General features: G+C 46.3%; 1 protein-coding gene across 2 annotated transcripts; it reads left to right on the forward strand.

Annotated features, from left to right (window-relative positions):
* Positions 1-10,674: 10,674 nt before the first annotated feature.
* Positions 10,675-20,531, forward strand: C5ar1 (complement C5a receptor 1). Of its 2 annotated transcripts, XM_048431702.3 has the most exons (3): positions 10,675-10,909; positions 18,676-19,110; positions 19,201-20,531. In XM_048431702.3, exons 1-3 carry the CDS (start codon positions 10,907-10,909, stop codon positions 19,726-19,728), a joined length of 966 nt encoding a protein of 321 aa, XP_048287659.2. In that variant the 5' UTR covers positions 10,675-10,906; the 3' UTR covers positions 19,729-20,531. The 2 variants fall into 2 exon arrangements, with proteins under 2 accessions (XP_048287659.2, XP_048287658.2); XM_048431701.3 differs by having other exon boundaries at positions 10,677-10,909; positions 18,676-20,531.
* The last annotated feature ends 3,033 nt before the right edge of the window (positions 20,532-23,564 follow it).

Raw genomic sequence — 23,564 nt, forward strand, 5'->3', positions numbered from 1 at the left:
TTACCTTATCAAAACTTTGTGGTAACGTCTGAACGTCAAATTCAACAGCCTGTACCCTTTCAGGTAACTTCCTAGTACCCTTGGACATGGAGTCAATTTTGTCTATCATAGTATCCACTTGTTCAGATAACCCCTGATTTTCAATAATTTTAATCCTTTCAACTAGTTGTTCAATATTAGTCCGTAAAAATCGTATCTTTCTTAATGATAAAATATTGAAAAGAAAACTGAAACCTAGTAACAAGTAAATTAATATATTCCCATAGTCATATAAACCTTGCATGACATAATCCATTGTATTAATAAAGAAAACAGTAAAATTGGCGTTGGAAACAAAAACTGCCATATTACCTCTTGTCTAGTTGGCGGCGCTGTTGCCAAGTTGCGACTAGAACCACTGCAAAGGTGACTTAAACAGGTCCTGTTTCAGTGTCTGCCTTAGTATTTGTTAAAAACTAGGAAATATAAGTTGCTCAAGAAAGAAAGTTTAATTAAATCAATTCCATACACGGAACCAGAAACCCAGGATCCAGGGGTAGAAAAGAGCAACCCGGAAGCCGCGTATGCCTCCACGTGACCGAGTCGTTCTGATTCACGCCACTAAAGCACCGCACTTACAAGGGAAATTTAAAAACAACTCAGAAAAGAGCAAACCAGGCTTGCAGAGATTGTCCCGAGCCTGTGGAGCTTGGGAGGCGTGGGGTTTAATTGAACTGCTGGCTCCACATACAGGGCACAGGCTGCAGCTGAGGGAGGTCTCGTGACTAGCTGAGCTGGTAGCAAGCAGTTGAGTAGGGGGGAAGGGGGGGTTCTACAACCAAACGTGGGGCGCCAGATGAAGGCGTAAGTCACAGACAATCCCACACCAGTTTGGAATTATGATTAATAGAATGGTTATTTATTCAAAGGGGAAAAAACTTACAGATTACCGTCCCAGACAACAGCCCCTCCACGCGAACAGGAAAGGAGTCCAGGAGCCGGAAACGGAGCCGGAAGACAAAGACAGAGTGGAGGACAGCCGCTGCTTTTTTTAAAGGGAGAGAGACCACGCCCCAATGGGCTGGTAACTCAGCGGCAATTGGCTGAAGGAGCTGAAGGAACTCCCACAGCAGCTAAATAAATGTGGAAAATATTTTAATGACTACAAAGGCTGGGCATGATGGGTCCTGCATGTAATGGAGGCACCTAGGAGGCTGATATAGAATGATCATGAGTTTGAACCACACACTGGGTTCCAGGACAGCTTGGACAACATAGCAACTACATAACAATTATTAAATTTTTTTTTTGTTTAAGACAGGGTCTTATTATGTAACCCTGGAATTCAATATGTTGACCAGGCTGGCCTCAAACTCAGAAATCTGCCTGCCTTTGCCTTCTGAGTGATGGGTTTAAAGGTTTGTGCCACCAAACCTGACAAAAAAATGTAAATATGACATAAAAAATGTAAAGTTTATGTTGTATATATTTTATCATGACTTTAAGAATAAATCCCAGCACTCAGGGGGTGGAGGCAGGTGGATCTCTGTAAGGTCAATCTGGGCTACAGAGTGAGTCCAGAACAACCAGGGCTACACAGAGAAACCCTGTCTTGAAAACCAACTCCATCAGAGGCCTTACCCTTTCTGAGTGGAGATGGAGGAGGAGTGGATGGGGGACAGGATGGAAGGAAGGTGGGGGAGGGAGCAGGAGGAGAGGAAGGAGGGAAAACTGGGTGGTATGTAAAATAAATAAAAAAATCTAATAAAAAGGACTTTGTGTAGAGAGACCCTGTCTCAAAACAAACAAACAAACAAAAACAAAACACAAAAATCCATAAAGTATTCTGTGAGCTGAGGGAAAAAGCTCAGTTTGTAGCATTTAGGCCTAGCAAGTGCAAGAGCCTGAGTTTGAGTCACAGAATAAAGCCACATAAAAAAGCAAGGTGTGGTGGCACATGCTTGTAGTCCTAGGACTAGGGAGGCGGAGGCAGAGGGATGCCTGTGGTCTATGCCAGCCAGCCTAGGTGAATCAGTGAGCCCCTGCCTCAGTGAGAAGCCTACAAAACAACAACAACAACAACAACAACCAACAGGCAAACAATTTCTGAGGAATGCGGTTTAGGTTGTGTCTGGCCTTTATAAACACCAGCCTGATCTATAAGAGCGAGTTCCAGGACAGCCAGGGCTACACAGAGAAATCCTGTCTTGAAAAAAAAAAATCACATTAAAATCATGCATATATGTGAAGTACGCTCCTGCACACTTGCGCGCACACACACACAGAGAATTTCTTGGCGAGATAAAGGTAGTGCCCCCACTCTATATAGTGGGATGACAGAGATTCTACCTTAGACCCTGGTTCAAATGATCAGAGTGCCTCCACGCCTGAGGATGCACATGGTGGAAGAGAACCTAACCCCCTCAGATCATGCTCTGATGCCTGCTTGTGCCCTCACACACACATCCCCCTCCACAGCAGGTGTAGATCAGACATAACTGAGTTCGTGAGAATACCAGCTCTCCCATGTGTGCTATGGGAGCCTGCATGAATATTAATAACCCAACCAGCTTGTTCTGGAAGGAATGGATCTTGGAATTATCCCCAGAGCGAAAGGTCTTAGAAGCCTCGAGGGGATTGCGAAACCAGTGCCATGCCCCGTGACCGTGTCCTTCCAAGAGGAGTCCGTTACTCCATCTGTCCATCTCCCAGGGCCATGCGTTGCTTTGGTGTTCTCACTGAAGGCCCCACTGTGTATTCGCCATTCTCTGTTGCCTTAGCAATAAGATGCCCTCCCGAGGATGAGAAAACGGATGAATGCAGCGAATTAAACCCTGGTGGGCTAGCCAGCCAAAGTAGTCCACACTATTAATTCCAAAAGGCTCTGTGAATTCAAGGCCAGCATAGTACACGGGCCAGCAGAGGCTACATAGTGAGACCCTGCCTCAAAAAAAAAAATCAGCTGGGTGTGGTAACCCCCTGGTTTACAGAGTGAGTTCCAGGACAGCCAAGGATCCTGTTACACAGAGAAACCCTGTCTCAAAACAAACAAACAAACAAACAAAACAAAACAAACAAACAAACAAACAAAAACAAAAAAACAAAAAAAACCCAAATAAAATAAAAATAATTTGTATTTACTTTCCAGTTCTAAGGAAAAGAAAAAAAAGAAAAAAGGAGGGCATTCACAGAAAATAAATCTTTTTAAACATTTTAAATTATCAAACATCAAGTTTGGTGTTTAAAAAAGACAAAAGTGAACTTGAACTTCCCACAGGGCGGGAAACCCTGACTGCTCTTAGGGCTTGAGAGGGAGGAGGAGAGGGAGTGGGGGGAGTGGGAGGGTATTGGGAGGAGGGGCAGAAGTGGAAACTTTTACAAATTAATAAATAATAATAATAATAATAAAAAAAAGACAAAAGTGAGCTGGAGAGATGATTTATTGGTTAGGAGCTTCAGCTACCTTTCCAGAGCACTTGAGTTCAATTCCCATCACATCCACAGTGGTGCTCAACTGTCTGTAGTTCCAATTCCAGGGAATCTGGTGCCCTCTTCAGGCCTTCACTGGCACTGCATGAATGTGGTATACACACCTACATTCAGGCATAATGCTGATACACATAATAAATACAATTTTAAAAACAACAGTGACTCAATACATGCTATTTAAAATTTCTTCATCTTTTTTTGGTGGAGGGTTTGAGACAGGGTCTCATGTAGCTCTGACTGTCCTTGAACTCACTATGTAGTGCTGGCTGTTCTTTAAATTTTTTTAAAAAATTTATTATGTAGGTGCGATGGTGGTGGCGCACACCTTTAATCCCAGCACTCGGGAGGCAGAGGCAGGCAGATCTTTGTGAGTTCGAGGCCAACCTGGTCTACAAGAGCTAGTTCCAGGACAGGCTCCAAAGCTACAGAGAAACCTGTCTTGAAAAACCAACCAACCAACCAACCAAAACAAAACAAAACAAAAAACAAAAAACGACAACAAAAAACCATTATGTATACACATGCCTCAAGAGGGCACTCATTACAGCGGTTGTGAGCCACCATGTGGTTGCTGGGAATTAAACTCAGAACCTCTGAAAGAGCAGTCAGTGCTCTTAACCTCTGAGCCATCTCGCAGCACCCCCCCTCCATTTTTTTTTTTTTTGAGAAGGGGTTTCTCTGCATAGCAGCCCTAGCTGTCCTGAAACTCTCTCTGTAGACCAGGCTGGCCTCCAACTCACAGAGATCCGCCTGCCTCTGCCTCTCGAGTGCTGGAATTAAAGACGTGCGCTACCACCACCTGGCCATATATATTGGTTTTTATCATTTGGTTCCTCCCAACCCCAGACCTCCTTATCTTCTTGGGGGCATGTTTAATAGCTAGCTAGGGCGAGAGACTAGGGGCTTGTGGTGTGGAGCAGTTTTGCTTAGCGTACAGGAAGACCGGGGCTCCATGTCTGTCTGGCACCACAGAAACCTGATACTGTAGCAGTCTTCTGTAACCCAGGGAGGGGCAGAAGGATGGAAGTTCAAGGCTCTCCTCAGCTATATAGGGATTTTGAGGCCGGAAGTACAAATTTGAGAATATAAATTCCCTCTTTCCGAGGACAACCTCTCGGCTTCTGTTGCAGATTTTCAGCAGACTACAAACCCAGCCTCACTGAGGTGCGGCTGTAGGCAAACGGTAGAGTGCTTGTCTAGCGTGCCTAAGGTAGGAGCTGAAGAGCTGAAGTTTGCTTCTCAGCGCCTCTACACACACACACACACACACACACACACACACAAAGCACAAAGGGTGCTGGAGACATGGCTAGACAGGTTAAGAGCCCTGAAGATTGGGTTTAAATCCCAATTGGTTTTTATCATTTGGTTCCTCCCAACCCCAGACCTCCTTATCTTCTTGGGGGCATGTTGGGGGCGAACCATATGGAGGTTCGCAACTGTCTGTAACTCTAGTTCTATGAGGTTCGACAATGTCTTCTCATCTCCTTTGGTACTAGGCACACACGTGGTACATAGAGATAAGTGCAGGCAAAGGACTCTCACACATACACACATTAAAATACATATAAATATAAAATATATATATATATTGGTTTTTTGAGACAGGGTTTCTCTATAGCTTTGGAACCTGTCCTGGAACTAGCTCTTGTAGCCCAGGATGGCCTCGAACTTACAGAGATCCGCCTGCCTGTGCCTCCCGAGGGCGAGGATTGGAAGTGTGCGCCACCTCTTCCAATCCTAGCCCTCGGGAGGAAGAAGCAGGGGCAGAGGCAGGTGGATCTCTGTGAGTGCGAGGCCAGCCTGGTCTAAAGAGTGAGTTCCAGGACAACCAGAGTGGTTACACAAAGAAACTCTTTATCGGAAAAACAAAAACAAAAACCAAAAATTAAATATTTAAATGTATATATATTTAAAGCAAAACCCCAGATCATTAACTTGGGTGAGCGCTGAAGGCGTGTGAGTAGTATGCAGCCACAAGAGGGCGCGAGCTGCACATTGAGAATCAGACGAACGTTTTAACCAGGTCTCCAAGCTGGAGTCTTATGTTCCCCAGGCTGAAATCAGTGCGCTGCCCTGCAGGCGCTTTGAGTTTTTGCCTTTCTGTTTCTTCTTACTGTCTCTGAGATACACTATCAAGCGAAAGCTGGATAACCTAAGATGACCTAGGATCCATTTACCCCGCTCATGTTAGGTGCTTCAGAGTCCAGAATTTTCTGGTGACAATAGCAAGAACATGCCTTGAAACGGCCCCTCCACTTTGGAGAACAGTTTGGTCCATGGAATGGTTTGAATTGGTAACTCCCTGCCCACCAAAAAAATAACTCATCCCCAAACTACCTAGAAGGTGTGGATGTATCGTTATTTGAAAAAGGGAGCTTTGTGGGTAAAAGGACAAGTGTCCATACTCACTTGGAAGGAGAGGGCTTTGTGAGGTTGGAGGTAGAAGTTGGAGTGATGTAGCCAGTGGCCATCAGAAACTGGAAGAGAGCTAAAAAGACCCTTCTAGGGAGAGTAGAAGGGGAGGAGAAGAGGAAAAGGGGAGGGGTGAGGAGAACTTGAGGAAATGGAATAGTCGAGAAGGAGGAAGGGCAGAGATGAGAGCAAGGAAAGAGTTATCTTTATTGAGGGAGCCATTATAGAGTTAGCAGAAACCTGGCACTAGAGAAATCCCCAGGAATCTACAAGGATGACCCCAGCTACGACCCTAAGCAATAAAGGAGAGGGTGCCTGAACTGGCCTTGCCCTGGAGTCAGACTGATGAATATCTCAAATTTCACCATGGAACCTTCATCCAGCAACTGATGGAAACAGAGGCAGAGACCCACATCAGAGCACTGGACTGAGCTCCCAAAGTCCAGTTGAGGAGTGGGAGGAGTGAGAATATGAGCAAAGATGAAGGGGCGAGGTCGATCGGTAATTAATGATCCGCCAGACTAGCTTAATACAAAAGATACAGCTTTAATAAGCAGAAGGAAGACTTACATCAGAATCCCAACGGTCCGTCCGGAACATAGGAGCCGAGAAAGAGAGAGAGAGAGAGAGAGAGAGAGAGAGAGAGAGAGAGAGAGAGAGAGAGAGAGAGAGCTCACCCGCCAGGTTTATAGGTAAATTTTTGCCTTAGGGCAACACACCCCACGGACAGAATGTGATTGGCTGAACTCCCCTATCACAAAGAAGTCAAGACCATAAAGGGTTCACCCACTGACAGTTTACCTGAGCTAATGGGAGCTCACCAACTCCTGCTGGACTGGGAAGGAACAAGCATAGGACCAAACTAGTCCCTCTGAATGTGGGTGAGAGTTGTATGGCTGGGGCAGACAGAGGGGTCACTGGCAGTGGCACCAGGATTTATCTCTACTGCATGTACTGGCTTTTTTTGGAACCTATTCTCTTTGAATGGATACCTTGCTCAGCCTAGATATAGTAGGGAGGAGGACCTTGGACCTTCCCCAAACAATGTGCCTTACCCTCTCTGAGGAGTGGATGGGGGGTGGGAGGGATAGGTGGAGGGAATGGGAGGAGGGGAGGGAGTGGGAACTTGGATTAGTATGTATAATGAAAAAAGACAGTTTGTTTTCTTTTTAAAAAATAGAAAAGAAAGAAAGAAAGACCCTTCTAGAACTAGAATATTCTACAGAGCTGTTCTAGGTCACCATGACTTTCAAACATACGGATTCTGGAAGAATGACACTGTAACTTTTTTTCTTTTTTTTTAAAGATTTATTTATGAATATGAATGCTCTGGTTGCAAGTGTGCCTGCGTGATGGATAAGAGAATCAGACACAAGTGTCACCAGACCCATTATAGAGAGAATCAGACACAAGTGTCACCAGATCCTTTATAGAGAGAATCAGACACAAGTGTCACCAGATCCTTTATAGAGAGAATCAGACACAAGTGTCACCAGATCCTTTATAGAGAGAATCAGACACAAGTGTCACCAGACCCATTATAGAGAGAATCAGACACAAGTGTCGCTGGATCCCATGTGGTTGCTGGGAATTGAGTTGGCTGGAAGAGCTACCAGTGCTCTTTTATTTTTGTTTTTTGAGACAGGGCATCTCTGAAGCTTTGGAGCCTGTCCTGGAACTAGCTCTTGTAGACCAGGCTGGCCTTGAACTCACAGAGACCCACTTGCCTCTGCCTCCCGAGTTCTGGGATTAAAGGTGTGTGTCACCACCGCCCAGCCCAGTGCTATTAACTGCTGAGCCATCTCTCCAGCCCCGAGACTGTAACTTTTCAAGTCTCATAAACCATAAGCCTCTGATTGGTGGCTATAGCCAATACAGGAAGATAACACAGTCTACTTTTATTTAATTGGCTACTTTTTATTGGTTAAAATTTTAAAGTTACATTTTGTTTTTGAGACAGCACTTCTCTGTGTAGAACTGGCTCTTCTGGAACTTGCTCTCTATATAGACCAGGCTGGCCTCAAACTCACTCCACCTGCCTCTGCTGGGCGTAAAGGCATGTGCCACCATCACCCAGCGAGCCTCCTGTTTCTTTAGATATCACATATACAGTGTTTCTGCCTCTGTTGGAATTAAAGGCATGTGACACCATCAACCATTCTCTCTCTCTCTCTCTCTCTCTCTCTCTCTCTCTCTCTCTCTCTCTCTCTCATCACATATACAGTACATGTCAGAAGAGGGCACCAGATCTCATTATAGATGGTTGTGAGTCACCATGTAGTTGCTAGGAATTGAAGTCAGGACCTCCGGAAGGGCAGGCAGCACTCCTAACCCCTGAGCCATCTCTCCAGCCTCCTCATTTGTGTCTCAGCACTGCCCCAGCAGCCACCATGGCCTCAGCCTGGAACCTCACTCAGCGCGACAGCATACTGGGTGAAGAATGATTACTGCCACCCTACGATGGGCTTTCAGCTTCCAGCAGCTGCTGACAGGCTGGTGGTTGGGTTCAGCTGCTTCTCTTGGAGAAATGGGGGCCACAGCTATCTGCTCGGCTCACGCACTTCTGCAGGGGACAGGCTTTCCAGGGAGGGCACTTGGAGCTATAGATGAGAGACAGCTCACCCTTCTCACGCCATTGGGTCACAAGTCTCTTCAGCTTCTCTGGTTTCCATCGTGTAAACTGAAAGTCCTCAGTCTTACCCAAGAAAAAGGGGTCAATGAGATGATTCTGTGGGTGAAGTGTTGCCCTTCAACCTGCTCCCCTGAGCTCAGTTCCTGTGACCAACATGGTAGAAGGAAAGGATTGCACTTTATCCTCTGACCTACACACACACACACACACACACACACACACACACACACTTACAAAACAAATCAATAAATTTACCACATGTGTGCTTCTTTTTTTGTTTGTTTGTTTGTTTATTTATTTATTTATTGAGACAGGGTTTTTCTGAGTATCCTGGGCTATTCTGGAACTTGCTCTGCAGACCAGGCTGGCCTCGAAATCACGGAGATCCACCTGCCTCTGCCTCCCAAGTGCTGAGATCATAAACGTAGATCATAGACATAGCCCCATTTCGAACCCCTTCCCCTGCCGTCTCTGAAATCCAGTGGTCTCATATGGCTGATGTCTCAGGTCCACAGGGTGGGGTGTGGGAGGAGAAGGGAGAAGATTTCAGATTTCAAGCAAATAGAAAACAAGACAACACAGGATTAGTTAAGGCAGTAAAATGTGCTGGGCAGTGGTGCTCAAGCCTTTAATCCCAGCACTCGAGAGGCAGGGGCAGGCGGATCTCTGTGAGTTCGAGGGCCAGCCTGGTCTACAAGAGCTAGTTTCAGGACAGCTAGGACTGTTACACAGAGAAAGCTTATCTCAAACAAACAATAACATCAACAAAACAAAAAAGAAGAAAAAAGGAAAAAGGACAGTAAGATATTTCTTCTCTTTTGCTTTATTTTTAATTTTATTTATTTATTTTTTTATTTCCAGCCATGCTCTCATTATGTGGCCCTTACTGACCTTGAACTCATAGGATTGATAGGATTAACGATGTGTACCACACCCGTGATATTAGTTTGTGAGTGTGTGTTTTAGTTTGTGTGTGTGTGTCCTTGCTATGCAGTTCAGGTGCCCTGGAATCTTTGATCCTCCTGCTTCAGGCTAAATTTAGTCTAAATGGCAGGATTACAGGAGTGTAAAACAGCGGTTCTCAACCTGTGGGTCACAGCCCCTTTAGGGGTCACATAACAGATATTTACATTATGATTCATAACAGTAGAAAAATTGCAGTTATGAAGTAGCAATGAAAATATTTTATGGTTGGGGGTCACCACAACATGGGGACTGAATTACAGGTCTCAGCATTGAGAAGGTTGAGAACCCCTGCTCTAATGGGGCTCATGAAGTCCAGTCGGACTGGAACTTACTACCCAGTGAAGATGACCTTGACCTTCTCACTCTCTTGTCTCAGCCGCTGAGCGCTGGGGTAGAATGCCCCACTGCATCAGATCTGACGTGCTGGGACTGGAACCCAGGGTCTCGTGTATGCTAGGCAAGCGTTTCACCAACCGAGCTATGATCCTGGAGTGTTGTGCTTTGGGTTTTTATTATTTGAGACAAGGTGTCATTCTGCAGCCCAGGGTGATCTTCCTGTTGCAGCCTCCTCCTGAGTGCTAGGGTTACGTTGTGTGTTATACCCACCCACCTCCCGTGGGAGATAATCCCAAGACCTGGGTCATCTCTACAGCCCGGTGTGTGCTTTAGTTATGAAGGCCAACCTAGTTAGGAGCTGAGGACCTGAGTTTATTTGTTCATTTTAAAAAATAATTTTGTTAATTTTTATTTTATGTGCATAGGTGTTTTGCCTGCACGTGTGTCCGATCTTGGAATTACAGACAGTTGTGAAGAGCAGTCAGTGCCCTTAATCACTAAGAGATCTCTCCAGCCCCAAGGACGTGAGTTCAATTCCCAGCATACACGGTGTCTCACAACCATCTATAGTGGGATCTGATGTCCTCTTCTGGCATAAGGGTGTATATGCAGATAGAGCATTCATAAATAAATTTTAAAAAATCTTTAAAAGAGGCTAGGGCTCTGGTTCCCATCCCTATTTTCTGGAAACTCCAGGAATCCCAAGACTTCCTTCAGTTGAAGTAGAGTTCTCCTCAGACGGGGAGCCAAGACCAGTAAAGGCAACAGCGTCCACAAAGGAGAAGAGGCCCTGGAAATTGCCTTATTCCCTTCCGGGGCCAGAGACTTCCTCCTTTTTCCAAGCCTGACTTTTCTCCTCTGCTTAGGTGGCCCTGGGTGGTGCTGAGAGTCTTCTGGGTGAGCACCGGTGGAGGGAGCCCCAACTAGAATGGCCAGTGTGTGACCAATGAGCACCTCAGAGGGACAAGACGGTCATTTCCTCCCAGCTGCCTGCATCTCTTCTTGAGGCTTTAAAAAGCACAGCCCAGGCGACAGGAGGGCCCTTCAGGCAGCCGACGTTGGTCACCACAGAACGGGAGGAGCCAGGACATGGTGAGTGGGTTCCTCCCCCCTCGCTCTCCTTGTCTAACTCTGTCTGCCCTTTGCTTCTTCAAGCTCTCTTCATCTGCCCTCTCTCAACTGCATCCCAAGCTCTTATGCTGAGGATGGGATATGGCCAGGGACTAGGGAGTTAAGAGCATCACAGCAGCCTTACAGGGCTGTAGACCCGAGAAGGTTCTCCAGGACAGAAAACCCTGGCGTTGGCTCACCTAAATGAAGGGTTCTAGGAGTTGGGCGTGGTTGCTTACACCTGTAATCTGAGCCCTCAAGAGGCTGAGGCAGGGTGCTGCAGTTCAAGCCCAGCCTGGGCTACATAGCGAGTTTCAGGCTACACTAACTACACTGTGAGAAATTGTGTTAAAAGACAAACAGGTTGGAGATACAGTTCAGGGGTACGAGTGCTTGGTGGGGTGCTGCCAGGCCTGGGTCTAATTACCGGCACCCTGTAAAGCTGGGTGTGGTGGCACCTCCTGCTCTCGGGAGGTGGATGTACAGGAATTGGAAGTTCAATCTTACATAGTCATTTTGAGGTTAGTCTGGGCTGCGTGAGACTCCCGTCTCAGAAAAGCAACAACAAACATACAGTTTTACATCGTGGTGGCGCACACCTGCTATCCCAGCTCTCAGGAGACAGGGGCAGGTGAAGCTCTCTGAGTTCGAGGCCAGCCTGGTCTACAGAGTGAGTTCCAGGAGTCCCGGGGCTACAGAATGAGAAAAACAAAAAGCCAAGTCTTAACAGAAGTTTGGAAGACCGGTCACGAATGGAGAAGCCCGTCACGAATGGAGTAGCTAGAAGGAACTGACGTCTAGAGTCCCTCCAAGCGGGTCCCTTTAGTATGCCTGGGTCCTGAGGTTGGGGCATGGAGCTAGAGGAGTTGCGATTTGGCACCTCTGTAACAGAGGATATGCCCTTGCTTCATCCACACAAAAGAGGAAGTGGAAAACTCGATGACCAGGGAAGTTGCGAGCTTTCTTCATCTCTGAGTCCCCAGGTCATCCTCTGGTTCTGCCCTGAGCAACTGGGGTTTCCAGAACAGGGAGGGCTGTGACTTACTTACTGGTTTTTTCCTTTCTACATGATGTTCCGGAGCACAAAATCCCTCAATTGATTCTTGACCAGTAGAATCCCTGATTTGGGCTGGAGTGTTGCTCTGGATTCTTAGGCCAGTGCTCTATGGCTAAGTCACACTCCCAGGTCCTCACTGGGGTTTTCTAGGCAGGGGTTCTACCACTGAGCTACACCCCAGCCTCTCACTGGGGGATTCTAGGCAGGGGCTCTACCACTGAGCCACACCCCAGTCTCTCACTGGGGGATTTTAGGCAGGGGTTCTACCCTGGAGTTGCATTCATTCCTTGATCTTTTAAGACAAGGTGTCACTAGCCCAATCACATCATTTTCCTTCCTCAGCCTTCCCAGTGCTGGGATTATAGGCACGTACCACCATGCTAGCTCCTTCCTATGCATAATTTTTCTTGCTTCTTTTGAATGAATAATTTTTTAATTAGGCATTTATTGAGTGTTTTCTGCATGCCAGTCATTTTGCTAAGCACCGTTTATTTATTACATAAGTAAACAATCAATATGGGGGGGAGATAGATAATATCCGTGTATTTTGAGAGTACCACAGTCTTTTTTAACAGGCATGCACTATCCCAATGGGAAGTTTCATTTCCTCTCAACAGAGATTTAGGCTCTTTTTTGTTTTTTTGTTTGTTTGTTTGTTTTTCTTTCTCTCTGCTTTTTTTTTTTCAGAAAGAATCTCACTACATAACCTTGACTGTCCTGGAACTCTCTGTGTAGATGAGGCTAGACTCAAATTCCCAGATGCTTGGGTTAAAAGTGTGCACCACCAAACTGGCACCCCATTCTTTAGGTAGTACAGCCTTTCAAAGGAAGGCTTTTGGGATTCCTCCTCTATCTCTGCTCTTGCTAATAGAGATGATTTGGGAGGCTTCTTAGCTTATCTAGAGCCTCATGTTTCTTTGTCTGTGGAGTAAGAATGGCCACAGTAGCAGCGCTATGGGGGCTGTCCTCTGTGCTAAATGAGATACTTGATAAGAGTAGTGGAAGCCGGTCACAGTGGCGCGTAGACTGTAATCCTGGCACTTGGGAGATGGAGGCAGGTGAATGAGGAAGTCAAGGACAGCCTGGGCTATACGAGGCCTTGTCTCAAAAGTAAATAGCTAAATAACTAAATAAATTTTAAAAAAAAGAAAAGGAAAAAGGAAAAAAAAAGCACTTAAACTTAGGACCGAGAAGAATAAATACTGTGCCCCCACGTTGCTTCCAGTAACTAATCTCATATACCCAAACAGCTCCCAGTGCTGACAGTCAGGCCCCCTAGATGCTCAGTGCTGATCCACGCAGCAACCATCAGCCACATGCTTTCTCTCTAAGTTCAATTAAAATCACATTTAAGAGATCAGTTCCTCAGATAGTCCCGCTCCATCTCCTACGCTCAGTGCCCACACATAGCCGGTGGCTGCCATCTTGAATCTCACAGACAAGAGCATCTCCATCTCGTGGAAACACTTATCAGAGAGCAAGCCCATCGTCTTTCTCCTGGATGTTTTCTGGACCACTCCTCTTAAATGTCCCCTTTCCATCCCGCCACCAGTTCTCATCACAGTTAGTTGTTTTCTTTCTGCGTGGAGAGGGAGTGTTTTCTGAGGCAAGAGCCAGGTATAACTGGCTGATTAATATCTGCTCTTGAAAAAGAACTAGTCATGGTAGCTTCGCAAGAATTGCAGATTGGTTAGCACACATCTCTTGTTAGGCTGCCAGTAAACCCCAAAATACTCCACTTCAGGGAAACTTGAGTCTCTTAAGCAAAATAGATAGAGTATTTGCGTAGGACTTACACAGTCCTCTACCCCCATCTTCTCCAGACCCTTATTAATATCTTTGTGACTTAGATTTGTGAAAATCGTCCCTGAAGAAATAGAGCAAGAAAAAAGTCTGCACATGCATATTACACACGCCTCTCTTTCCTCACAGGATGTTTTTTGTTTGTATATATATATATACACACACACACACACATATATGTATGAATATGTATATATAATGTATGTATGTGTGTATATATCTATTTACACACACACACACACACACGCACACATATATTTTGGTGGGTGACACTAGAGTTTGAACCTAGGGTCTTGTACATGTTAGACAAGTATACTACCACTAAGCTACATCCCTAACCCTATACTATTATTAGTAATTATTGTTATTTTGAAGCAGACTCTCCTATAGCCCAGGCTGAACCTAGAACTCACTATGTAACCAGGGATGGCTTTGCCTTCCTGTCCTCTGCTCGACCTCCCACATCTGTAATATCTATGTGTATACTTTGTCTTGTCATATTCCTTAAGCAACTATTTTTATATCATTTATTTTTTCATTTTTTATAAGATATGTTTTTATTTATGTGTACACTGATATGTGTTTGCTGCACATGTGAGGGTGCTCTCAGAGGGCAAAAGATGGCCTTTTGTCCCCTGGAGCGGGAGTTGTAGGCAGTTGTGAGATTTTCAGTGAGATTCCCAGTGGGTGCTGGGAAATGAAGTCAGGATCTCTGCAAAAACGTTTCTCATTGTTGAGTCATCTTTCCATACCCTTCTTTTTCTTTTTTCCCCCAATTATTTTTCTCCATTTTTAAAAATATTTTTTAAAACATTATTTAACTTTATTTCATGCACATTGGTATAAGGATGTCAGATTCTCTTGAACTGAATTTACAGACAGCTGTGAGCTGCCATGTGGGTGCTGGGAATTGAACCCAGGTCCTCTGGAAGAGCAGTCAGTGCTCTTAACCACTGAGTCATCTCACCAGCCCTTTTAAAAATATTTTTGACTTTATGATTAGCTGTGTCCACAGACATGGGACACTGTGTGTATGGAGAGGAAATGGTAGCTTGTATAGCACTGTTCTGGAGGAGGCTGTGTGTGCCGCGTCCAAGAACCACGTAAGTCATAGGAACAGTTCTCGTAATCCTGAGTGCCAGTCCCTTCCTCAGAGGTAACCATTAAAGTGTGTGAAGCTAGTCTGTGTGTCCAGACGCGAGGGAACACACACACACACACACACACACACACACACACACACACACACGGAGTTCATTGTTCCTTTTATAGGTAATATACTTTGTGCATGACCCACTCTTATTTCCTATTTTTAAAAATTTCCTTAGATATCAGAGATCTTTCTGTATCAGCGTATTAACAACTTCCTCATTCTTTTTAACAGTGACATAGGACTTTGTTGCCTAGATGCCATCACTAACTGGCACAACCCTTTGTTTGGTTAAGTACTTTGGATAGTTCCAAACTCTCTCTCTCTCTCTCTTTCTCTCTCTCTCTCTCTCTCTCTCATTCTCTCTCTCTCCCCCCCCCTCCCTCCCTCCCTCCTTTTCTTTCTTTTCTCTTTTTGATTGTTTTATGTTTTGAGACAGAATTTGGGTAGCCCAGGCTGGCCTCAAACTCAAGACCCTCTTGCCTGAGCTTCTCAGGTGCTGGGAACGTAGGTGTCTGCCACACTCAGCCAGTCTCTCCCTTTGCAGGGACCCTGTCAAGGCCAAAGCTGTCCAGAGATGTTTGTATCTGGAAGCTCCAGGAAACCACAGATCTTAGAATCAGCATCTTTTCCTCTGAGGACAGGGTGAGATTATGCCGGGAAGGGAGGAAGCTAGCCAACATGTGAGAGATGGGGTTTAGAGAGATCTGCATCAGAGGTCTGAGTCATTGCGGCAAGTATAGTGAGAGCTGGAGAAACTAGGAGAAGCCTTCAATCCCTGTCTGGGGGACTTGAGAGGACCCTGAGGGGCGAAGCGTGAGGTTATTTCTCAAGCATGTTTACTCTCTCCTTTGATTTTTTTTTTCTGAGATAGGGTTTCTCTGTGTAGCCCTGGCTGCCCTGGAACTTGCTCTGTAGACCAGGTTGGCTTCGAACTCACAGAGATCCTCCTGCCTCTTCCTTCTGAGTTTTGGGATTAAAGGTGTGTGCCACCATTGCCTGGTCTTATTTCTGTTTTTGGAAAGAGTATCACTTTCATGTATGTGTGCATATGTGTGCATCATGTGGCCGTAGGAGCCTGCGAAGGTCAGAAGAGGTCAGATTCTGGCACGAGAGTTGGGCACAGTTGTGAGTTTCCACCTCAGTGCTGAGAACAGAGCAACTCTGGTTCTTTGACAAGGAGCAAGTGCTCTCATTAACAACTGAACCATCTCTCCAGCCCCTAGTTCTTATTCTGCCTTCTGTTGCCCCCAAATACTCTGCCTCTGCTTCAAACTCTTCTCTAAAGTCTTAGGGTTTGGGAATTGGGTGGATTGTTGGGCTGTAGGGAGATAATGAGGGAAGAAAGGGGGCTCAGAGCAGGAAATTTGCAGAGGGACTTGTGTGCTTCCTGTGGGGCAGGTGGGGTTGGGATGCCAGGGGATGGCTCCAAAGCCAGTATCCAGAGGATGGCTCATCCTCATCCTCAGCTGGTAAAAGCACTAGTGCCTGCTCCTCTCTTATACTAACTAAAACGTTGGGCCATCTCTCCCTCTCTCCCTCCCTCCCTCCCTCCCTCCCTCCCTCTCTCCCTCCCTTCCTTTCTTTCTAAGATAGAATCTCATTGTCTGGCTCTGGCAGTACCGAAACTCACTATGTCAAACATGCTGGCCTCAAACTTACAGAAATCCACCTGGCTCTGTCTCCTGAGTGCTGAAATTAAAAACAAGTATCATTCCAGGTAGTGGCAGTGGCACACTTCTTTAATCCCAGCACTCGGGAGGTAGAAGCAGGTGGATCACTGCGAGTTTGAGGTCAACCTGGTCTACAGAGTGAGCTCCAGGACAGCCAGTCTCAAAGAACAGATCAAGAGCACGTGTCGTCGTATCTGGCATCTGTCATTTTAACTAAAGAGAAAATTTAATAAACCTTTTTCTTGAGGCAGTCTCATGTAGCCCAGACTGGCATGGGGCTCACTCTGAGCTGAGGATGACTTTGAACTTCTGAACCTCTTGCCTCCATCTCTCAAACTCTGGGGTGTGAGCCACCACTTCTAGTTTTTTATTGTTCTAGGTTTGGAGCCCAGGACTTCATGAATACTAGACAAGTGCTTTACCCACATTCCCAGGCTCACTCCTCCCCGGCGAGATTGGGTTTCATGTAATACAGGCTAGCATTGAATGCTTCCCCGTCTTGTGTCCAGGTCCTGAATGCCATGAGCCACCAAGCTTGGTTTGAGAGAAGATCTTTTAAAGCAGTGGTTCTCAGCCTTCCTAACGCTGTAATGCTTCTCATTTAGTTCCTCATGTTGTGGTGACTCCAACCATTGTTACTCCATAACTGTAATTTTGCTACTGTTATAAATCATAATGTAAATATCTGTGTTTTCCAATGACCTTAGGAGACCCCTGTGAAAGGGTCGTTCAACCCCAGAAGCGATCCGTATGTTGAGAACTCACTGTTTTAAAGGAAAACCACAAACCCACAAGACATCCATCACTGTTCTCAAAGGCCACGTTGCCCAATATACTTACACATCATGATCACACTGTCACTCTATGTTAACATTGACACCCTGTAGGAACCCACCCACTGGGCATGCCAACCACAGAGTGAAGCTTCACTTCCAATAATGACGTGTTTTGAAATAGATGACATTGTCCTATCTTTATTTCAACTTTGGATATTGGTCCAAATTCAGGGCACACACCTGTAATCCCAGCACATGGGAGGTGGAGGCAGGAGGATCCGTAGTTTAAGGTTATCTTCAGCTACATAGTGAGTTTAAGTTTGGAAACCAGCCTGGGGTATAGCAGACTCTGTCAAAAAAAAAAAAAAAAAAACAAACCAAACAACAAAGGAACAACAACAACAACAAAATCATTTGTGTGTGTGTGTGTTCGTATGAGAGAGAGATAATGTCTGGCCACATAGCTCATACTGAGCTTGAATGCATGACAATCCTCATACACATTTTGATTCTTCAAAATACTTCACTGGGAGCTGGATAGACGGCTCGACAGTCAAGAGTAGTCGCCAGAGGACTGGAGTTCAGTCCCCAGCATCTATGTAGAGCAGCTCACAACTACCTGTAGTTCCAGGGGGTCCAATACCCTCCTCTGACCTCCCAGAGCACCTGCAGCAACACACACACACACACACACACACACACACACACACACACACACACTAACGCAGGTAAGCCCGGAGAGCTGACTTCTATCCTGGAACCCACATAAAGGTTGAGGGAGAGAGCAGGCCCCACAGAGCTGTTGTCTGGCTTCCATGTGTATGCTACCACGTGCACATAGACACATATATACACAATAATAAGTTAAAAGCATCTCATTGGTCATGCACAGTGACATATGCCTTTAATCCCATCTCTTGGGAGGCAGAGGCAGGTGGATCTCTGCGAGTGTGAGGCCGGCCTGGTCCACAGAGTGAGACCCTGTCTCAACTCTATCACCACTCCCTCAGTATCATATTGAAGTTTAGGTTTGGCGGGCCTTTCCTGTACACTCATCACGTGGGCAGCTGGCATGATTTCAGTTTGGCCTAAGCTACAGAGTGCATTGAAGACCAGCTTGGGTAACTTACAGAGACCCTGTCTCAAAATAAAAGCTACAAATGGCTGGTTATAAAGACCTTCAGTGTCCCCACGGTAGGGCTGAGACTCAGAAAGATGGGGCAGTGCCCCAGTTTCCCGGGGGTGTGTCTGCTAACTCACGCACTGTCTACCTCTTTGATTCTGCTTAGGACCCCATGAACGAGAACACCACTGACCACATCTATGAATACTCTTGGACCCCAGACCCCGATGATCCTGTGGACGGCCCTGTAAAACAGCACTTGCATTCTGCGGATATTATAGGCCTGATCATCTACTCGGCTGTGTTCCTCGTGGGAGTTCCCGGGAATACCCTGGTGGTGTGGGTGACAGCATTCGAAGCCAGACGTACCATCAATGCCATCTGGTTTCTGAATCTGGCGGTGGCCGACCTCCTGTCATGCTTGGCCCTGCCTGTCCTGTTCATTGCCATTGTAAAGCATGGGGACTGGCCCTTCAGCCCCCAGGCCTGCTCAATCCTGCCCTCACTCATTCTGCTCAACATGTACGCCAGTATCCTGCTGTTGGCCACCATTAGTGCCGATCGTTTCCTGTTGGTGTTCAACCCCATCTGGTGTCAGAAGGTCCGAGGGCCCGGCCTGGCGTGGATGGCCTGTGGAGTGGCCTGGGTCTTAGCTCTGCTCCTCACCATCCCATCCTTCATATTCCGTCAGGTGCACAAAGACCCCTACTCAACCAAGACGGTGTGTGGTGTTAACTACGGTAAGGGCGGCTTCCGCACGGAGAGGGCTGTTGCCCTGCTGCGGCTGCTCATGGGTTTCGTGTTGCCTCTGCTCACACTCAGTGTCTGCTACACGTTCCTTCTTCTACGGACCTGGAGTCGCAGGGCCACACGCTCCACCAAGACGCTCAAGGTTGTGGTGGCTGTGGTTACCTGTTTCTTTGTCTTCTGGCTGCCCTACCAAGTAACAGGGGTCATGTTGGCTTGGCTGTACCCATACTCATCCACTTTCGAGAAGGTGCAGAGGGTGAACGCCCTGTGCGTGTCCCTGGCCTACATCAACTGCTGCGTCAACCCTATCATCTATGTTGTGGCTGGCCAAGGCTTCCAGGGGCGGCTTCGCAGGTCTCTTCCCAGCATCATCCGCAACGCGCTCTCGGAGGACTCCATCGCCAGGGACAGCAAGTCTTTCACTCGGTCCACGGTGGATACCTCAACCCAGAAGAGTCAGGCAGTGTAGAGTAGATGCTGCCACTACCTCTTCTGCTCCTTCTCCAGTCCTCCTCTCTCTCGTTTCCTCCTTTTTATCTTCTGCTTCCTTCTCCTTTTCCTTTTCCTCCTCCCCCTTGCTCTCCCCCTTCTCCCCTTCTCTTTGCATGTTTAATTTTATGAGATGCTCTCTAAGTTGCCCTGGCTAGCCTTGTACTCAGGAGGCTGGATGCTGGGATTATAGGCACAAATTCTTTTAAAGAAAAGTATCACACTCACTAAGATATTACTTGGCTTTCATTTTTTTTTTCCCCTCCAACATAGGGTTTCTCTGTAGTTTAGGAGCCTGTCCTGGAATTCACTCTGTCAATCAGGCTGGCCTCTAACTCACAGAGATCCACCTGTCTCTTCCTCCCAAGTGCTTCAGAGTGTGCACCTCCACCGCCTGGTCGTGTTATTTATTATTATTCTTTTTTTTAAAATGATACTGGGGATTAAAGTCAGGGCCCACAAATGCCACTCAAATAAATTACCACTGAGCTATATAGCCCGAGACTCCAGGGAACCAGTAACCACCTACCTTCTCTCTCTCTCTCTCTCTCTCTCTCTCTCTCTCTCTCTCTCTCTCTCTCTCTCTGACACAAGGTCTCATGGAGCCAAGTGTTGTGATTCTAGGCCTGTGTTACTGTGTCCAAGCCATCCTTTATCTCTACAGTGTTGTCTCTTCATGAATGGTGTTGGGTGGAATCCAAGCTTTGTAAAGACAGCTGTACGTGGCTTGTATGATAAAGACTTTTAAAAAAGGTATAAAAATGTGTTATTTAATCTTTTAAAGCATTTATTTATTTATTTTATACGGGGTGGTTCTGGGCACATGCCACGTGTTATAACTTATTTCAAAATTGGTGTGAAGAAGGAACGCCATTCAACAGGGTTCACATGGGAGGTTTATTGGAAGAGGAGAGAGAAGGGGCAGAGAAGGGAGCAAAGACCTGTCCCTGGGGACAAGAATGGTAGAGAGAAAGAGAGGAGGGGGGAAGAAGAGAGAGAGAGAGAGGGAGAGGGAGAGGGAGAGAGAGAGAGAGAGAGATGGGAGGTGGGCAAGGTCCACCTTTAAAAAGGGAACTTAGCGTATGTGCACAGGGGGCGCTCTCAGTGGCTGCTGAGGAACCCTGTCAGGACCCCAAGGGCAGGCCAGTACGATGCCTGAATACGAACACTGTGACGTATGTGTGGAGGTCAGAGGACAAGGTGTTGGAATTTGTTCTCTCATTTCAACTATGTGGGTCCCGGGAATTGAATCCAGGTCATTAGGCTTGTGAGCAAGCGCCTTTTGCTGCAGAGTTATATGGTCGGCCGAAAATGTACTCTTTTATAACGTGTAATTTCAGCTTAGAGAACAAGTGCGCGTGAGTGTGTGTTGGTTAGAACGAGGCAATCGGGTGAATGGTTTTGAATTTTCTGGCCAGCACACTAAAAAAGGGAAAAAGAAAAATTCCATAAGAAAAAACCTGGGTGTCGGGGTGCAAGTCTCAGGAACCAGAACTGGGCATGAGAAACCAGCCTGAATTACCCAGGGAGACTTGTCTCACAAGTCCACACAAGCAATAAATAAAGAAAAATTCTGGAGTTTGGCTCTGCTAGGTCATCCTTCTTCTAGGTGGATATGACGGTTGGTTTCTACCCATGTGCTAGTATATATCCTGTTTCTATATGGTGGCGGTGACAGAGATCAGAGATGTCACCAGGACTTTTTGGTTTTTCGAAGCAGGGTTTTCTGTGTAGCTGGCCTGGAACTCAAGAATCTGCCTGTCTCTGTCTCCCGAGTGCTGGGATTAAAGGCATGAGCCACCACATCCGACTTTATTCTATTTTTTGGATGGCCACTATGGGTTGAAACTTGCTTTTGAGACAGGCTCTCATTCAGGCTGGTCTCAGGCTGGATATATAGCTGAGTCTGGTCTTGAACTTGTGATCCTCCTGCCTCCACTGCCACAGGGTGGAATTAAAGGTGTGTCCCTGACCCACTAGACTTGTCTCAGTCTTTTGTGATTTTCTCGCTCCTGACCTCTCCACCTGCTCACCCCTGTTCTACAAACCTCTTCCTCTCCAGCTTCTCCATTCCAGGAAAAACCACACTGACCACCTGCTCACCCACGCCCTTTTGACCTACCCAGTGGAGACTCAAACCTTCCTCCTACCACACACCCGGCTGCTCCAGGTCCTCTGTCTTCTCCCCCTTGGGTCCATGTCTCACCTCTCCCCTGGTCTCCTGGTTGCCCATTCCTGCTCCCATTCTGTTGCCTTGCCAAGTGTCTCCTCCTTTCAGAGAGTCCCCTGTGACCACTCCCACCCTGCTTCCCGCCCCCAGTCTTCATTCCTGGACACTTTTGAGCTTCCTGGTTTAGAGCATAAGTAGTAGTGGCTCAGCTCCTTCCCAGCGCTGTCCAGAAGATGCTGTTTTAAGGGCTGTGCCTGCGCAGGGGTGCGGGCCTGGGAAGATGGATCAGCGATTAAGAGCACACATTCCTTTAGAGCAGTGGTTCTCAACCTATGGGTCATGACCCGTCTTACAAATCTCTATCTCCAAAAATATATTTTTAGTTTATTTATTTTTATTTTATGTGCATTGGTGTTTTGCCATAGGTGTCAGGTCCCTTGGAATTGGAGTTGCAGACAGTTGTGAGCTGCCATGTGGGTGCTGGGAATTGAACCCAGGTCTTCCGGAGGACCAGTCAGTGTTCTTTTTTTTTAAATATTTATTTATTTATTATGTATACAATAGTCTGTCTGTGTGTATGCCTGCAGGCCAGAAGAGGGCACCAGATCTCATTACAGATGACTGTGAGCCACCATGTGGTTGCTGGGAATTGAACTCAAGACCTTTGGAAGAGCAGGCAATGCTCTTAACCTCTGAGCCATCTCTCCAGCCCCCAGTCAGTGTTCTTAACCATTGAGCCATTTTCCTAGTCCTCTCCAAAAATATTTACATCATAGTTCATAACACTAGAAAAATTAGTTATGAGCAGGGTGGTGGTGGCATATGCATTTAATCCTAGCACTTGGGAGGCAGAGGCAGAGGCAGGTGGATCTCTGTGAGTTTGAGGCCAGCCTGATCTACCAGAGCTAGTTCCAGGACAGACTCCAAAGCTATAGAGAAACCCTGTCTTGAAAAACCAAAAAAAAATTTACAGTTATGAAGTAACAATGAAAATAATGTTATGGTTGGGAGTCACCACAACAAGGGACTGTATTAAAAGGTCACAGTGTTCATTAGGAAGGTTGTGGACCATCATTTTAGAGGACTTGGTTCAGTTCCTAGTATCACATAGTGTCTCCTAATGGTCTGTAATGGCCTCCATACACACCAAGCACATGCATGGTGTACAATCATACATGGAGGCAAAACGTCCATACATATAAAATAAAAATAAATACTTAAAAAGAGAGTTGGATCCAGGGCAGGATTACTTCACCAGGTAGAAGGCTTGCCTAGCAAGCATGAAGCCTGGGATTCAGTTGCTAACACTGAATACCCACCCCCCATGGTGGCAGGGCGTGGTGGTACACGCCTTTAATTCCAGCACTCCACACAGAGGCAGGCAGATTTCTGGGAGTCTGTGGTCAACCTGGTCTACATAGTGAGTTGCAGGTCAACTAGGGATACATAGTGAAATTTGGTCTCAAAACAAAACAAAACAACAACACACATACACGCACCTGCACGATAGCGCACACCAGTAATCTGAATACTTAGGAGGTATTTGTATTTGATGCCCTTTTCTGGCCTCCACAGGCATGCATGTAGTATACAGATATATACATAGACAAAACACTCATGCACCATAGGGTAAAAATAAATTAATT

The sequence above is a fragment of the Myodes glareolus genome, chromosome 1 (assembly GCF_982192425.1).
Source record: "Myodes glareolus chromosome 1, mMyoGla1.1, whole genome shotgun sequence".
NCBI classification, from domain to species: Eukaryota; Metazoa; Chordata; class Mammalia; order Rodentia; family Cricetidae; genus Myodes; species Myodes glareolus.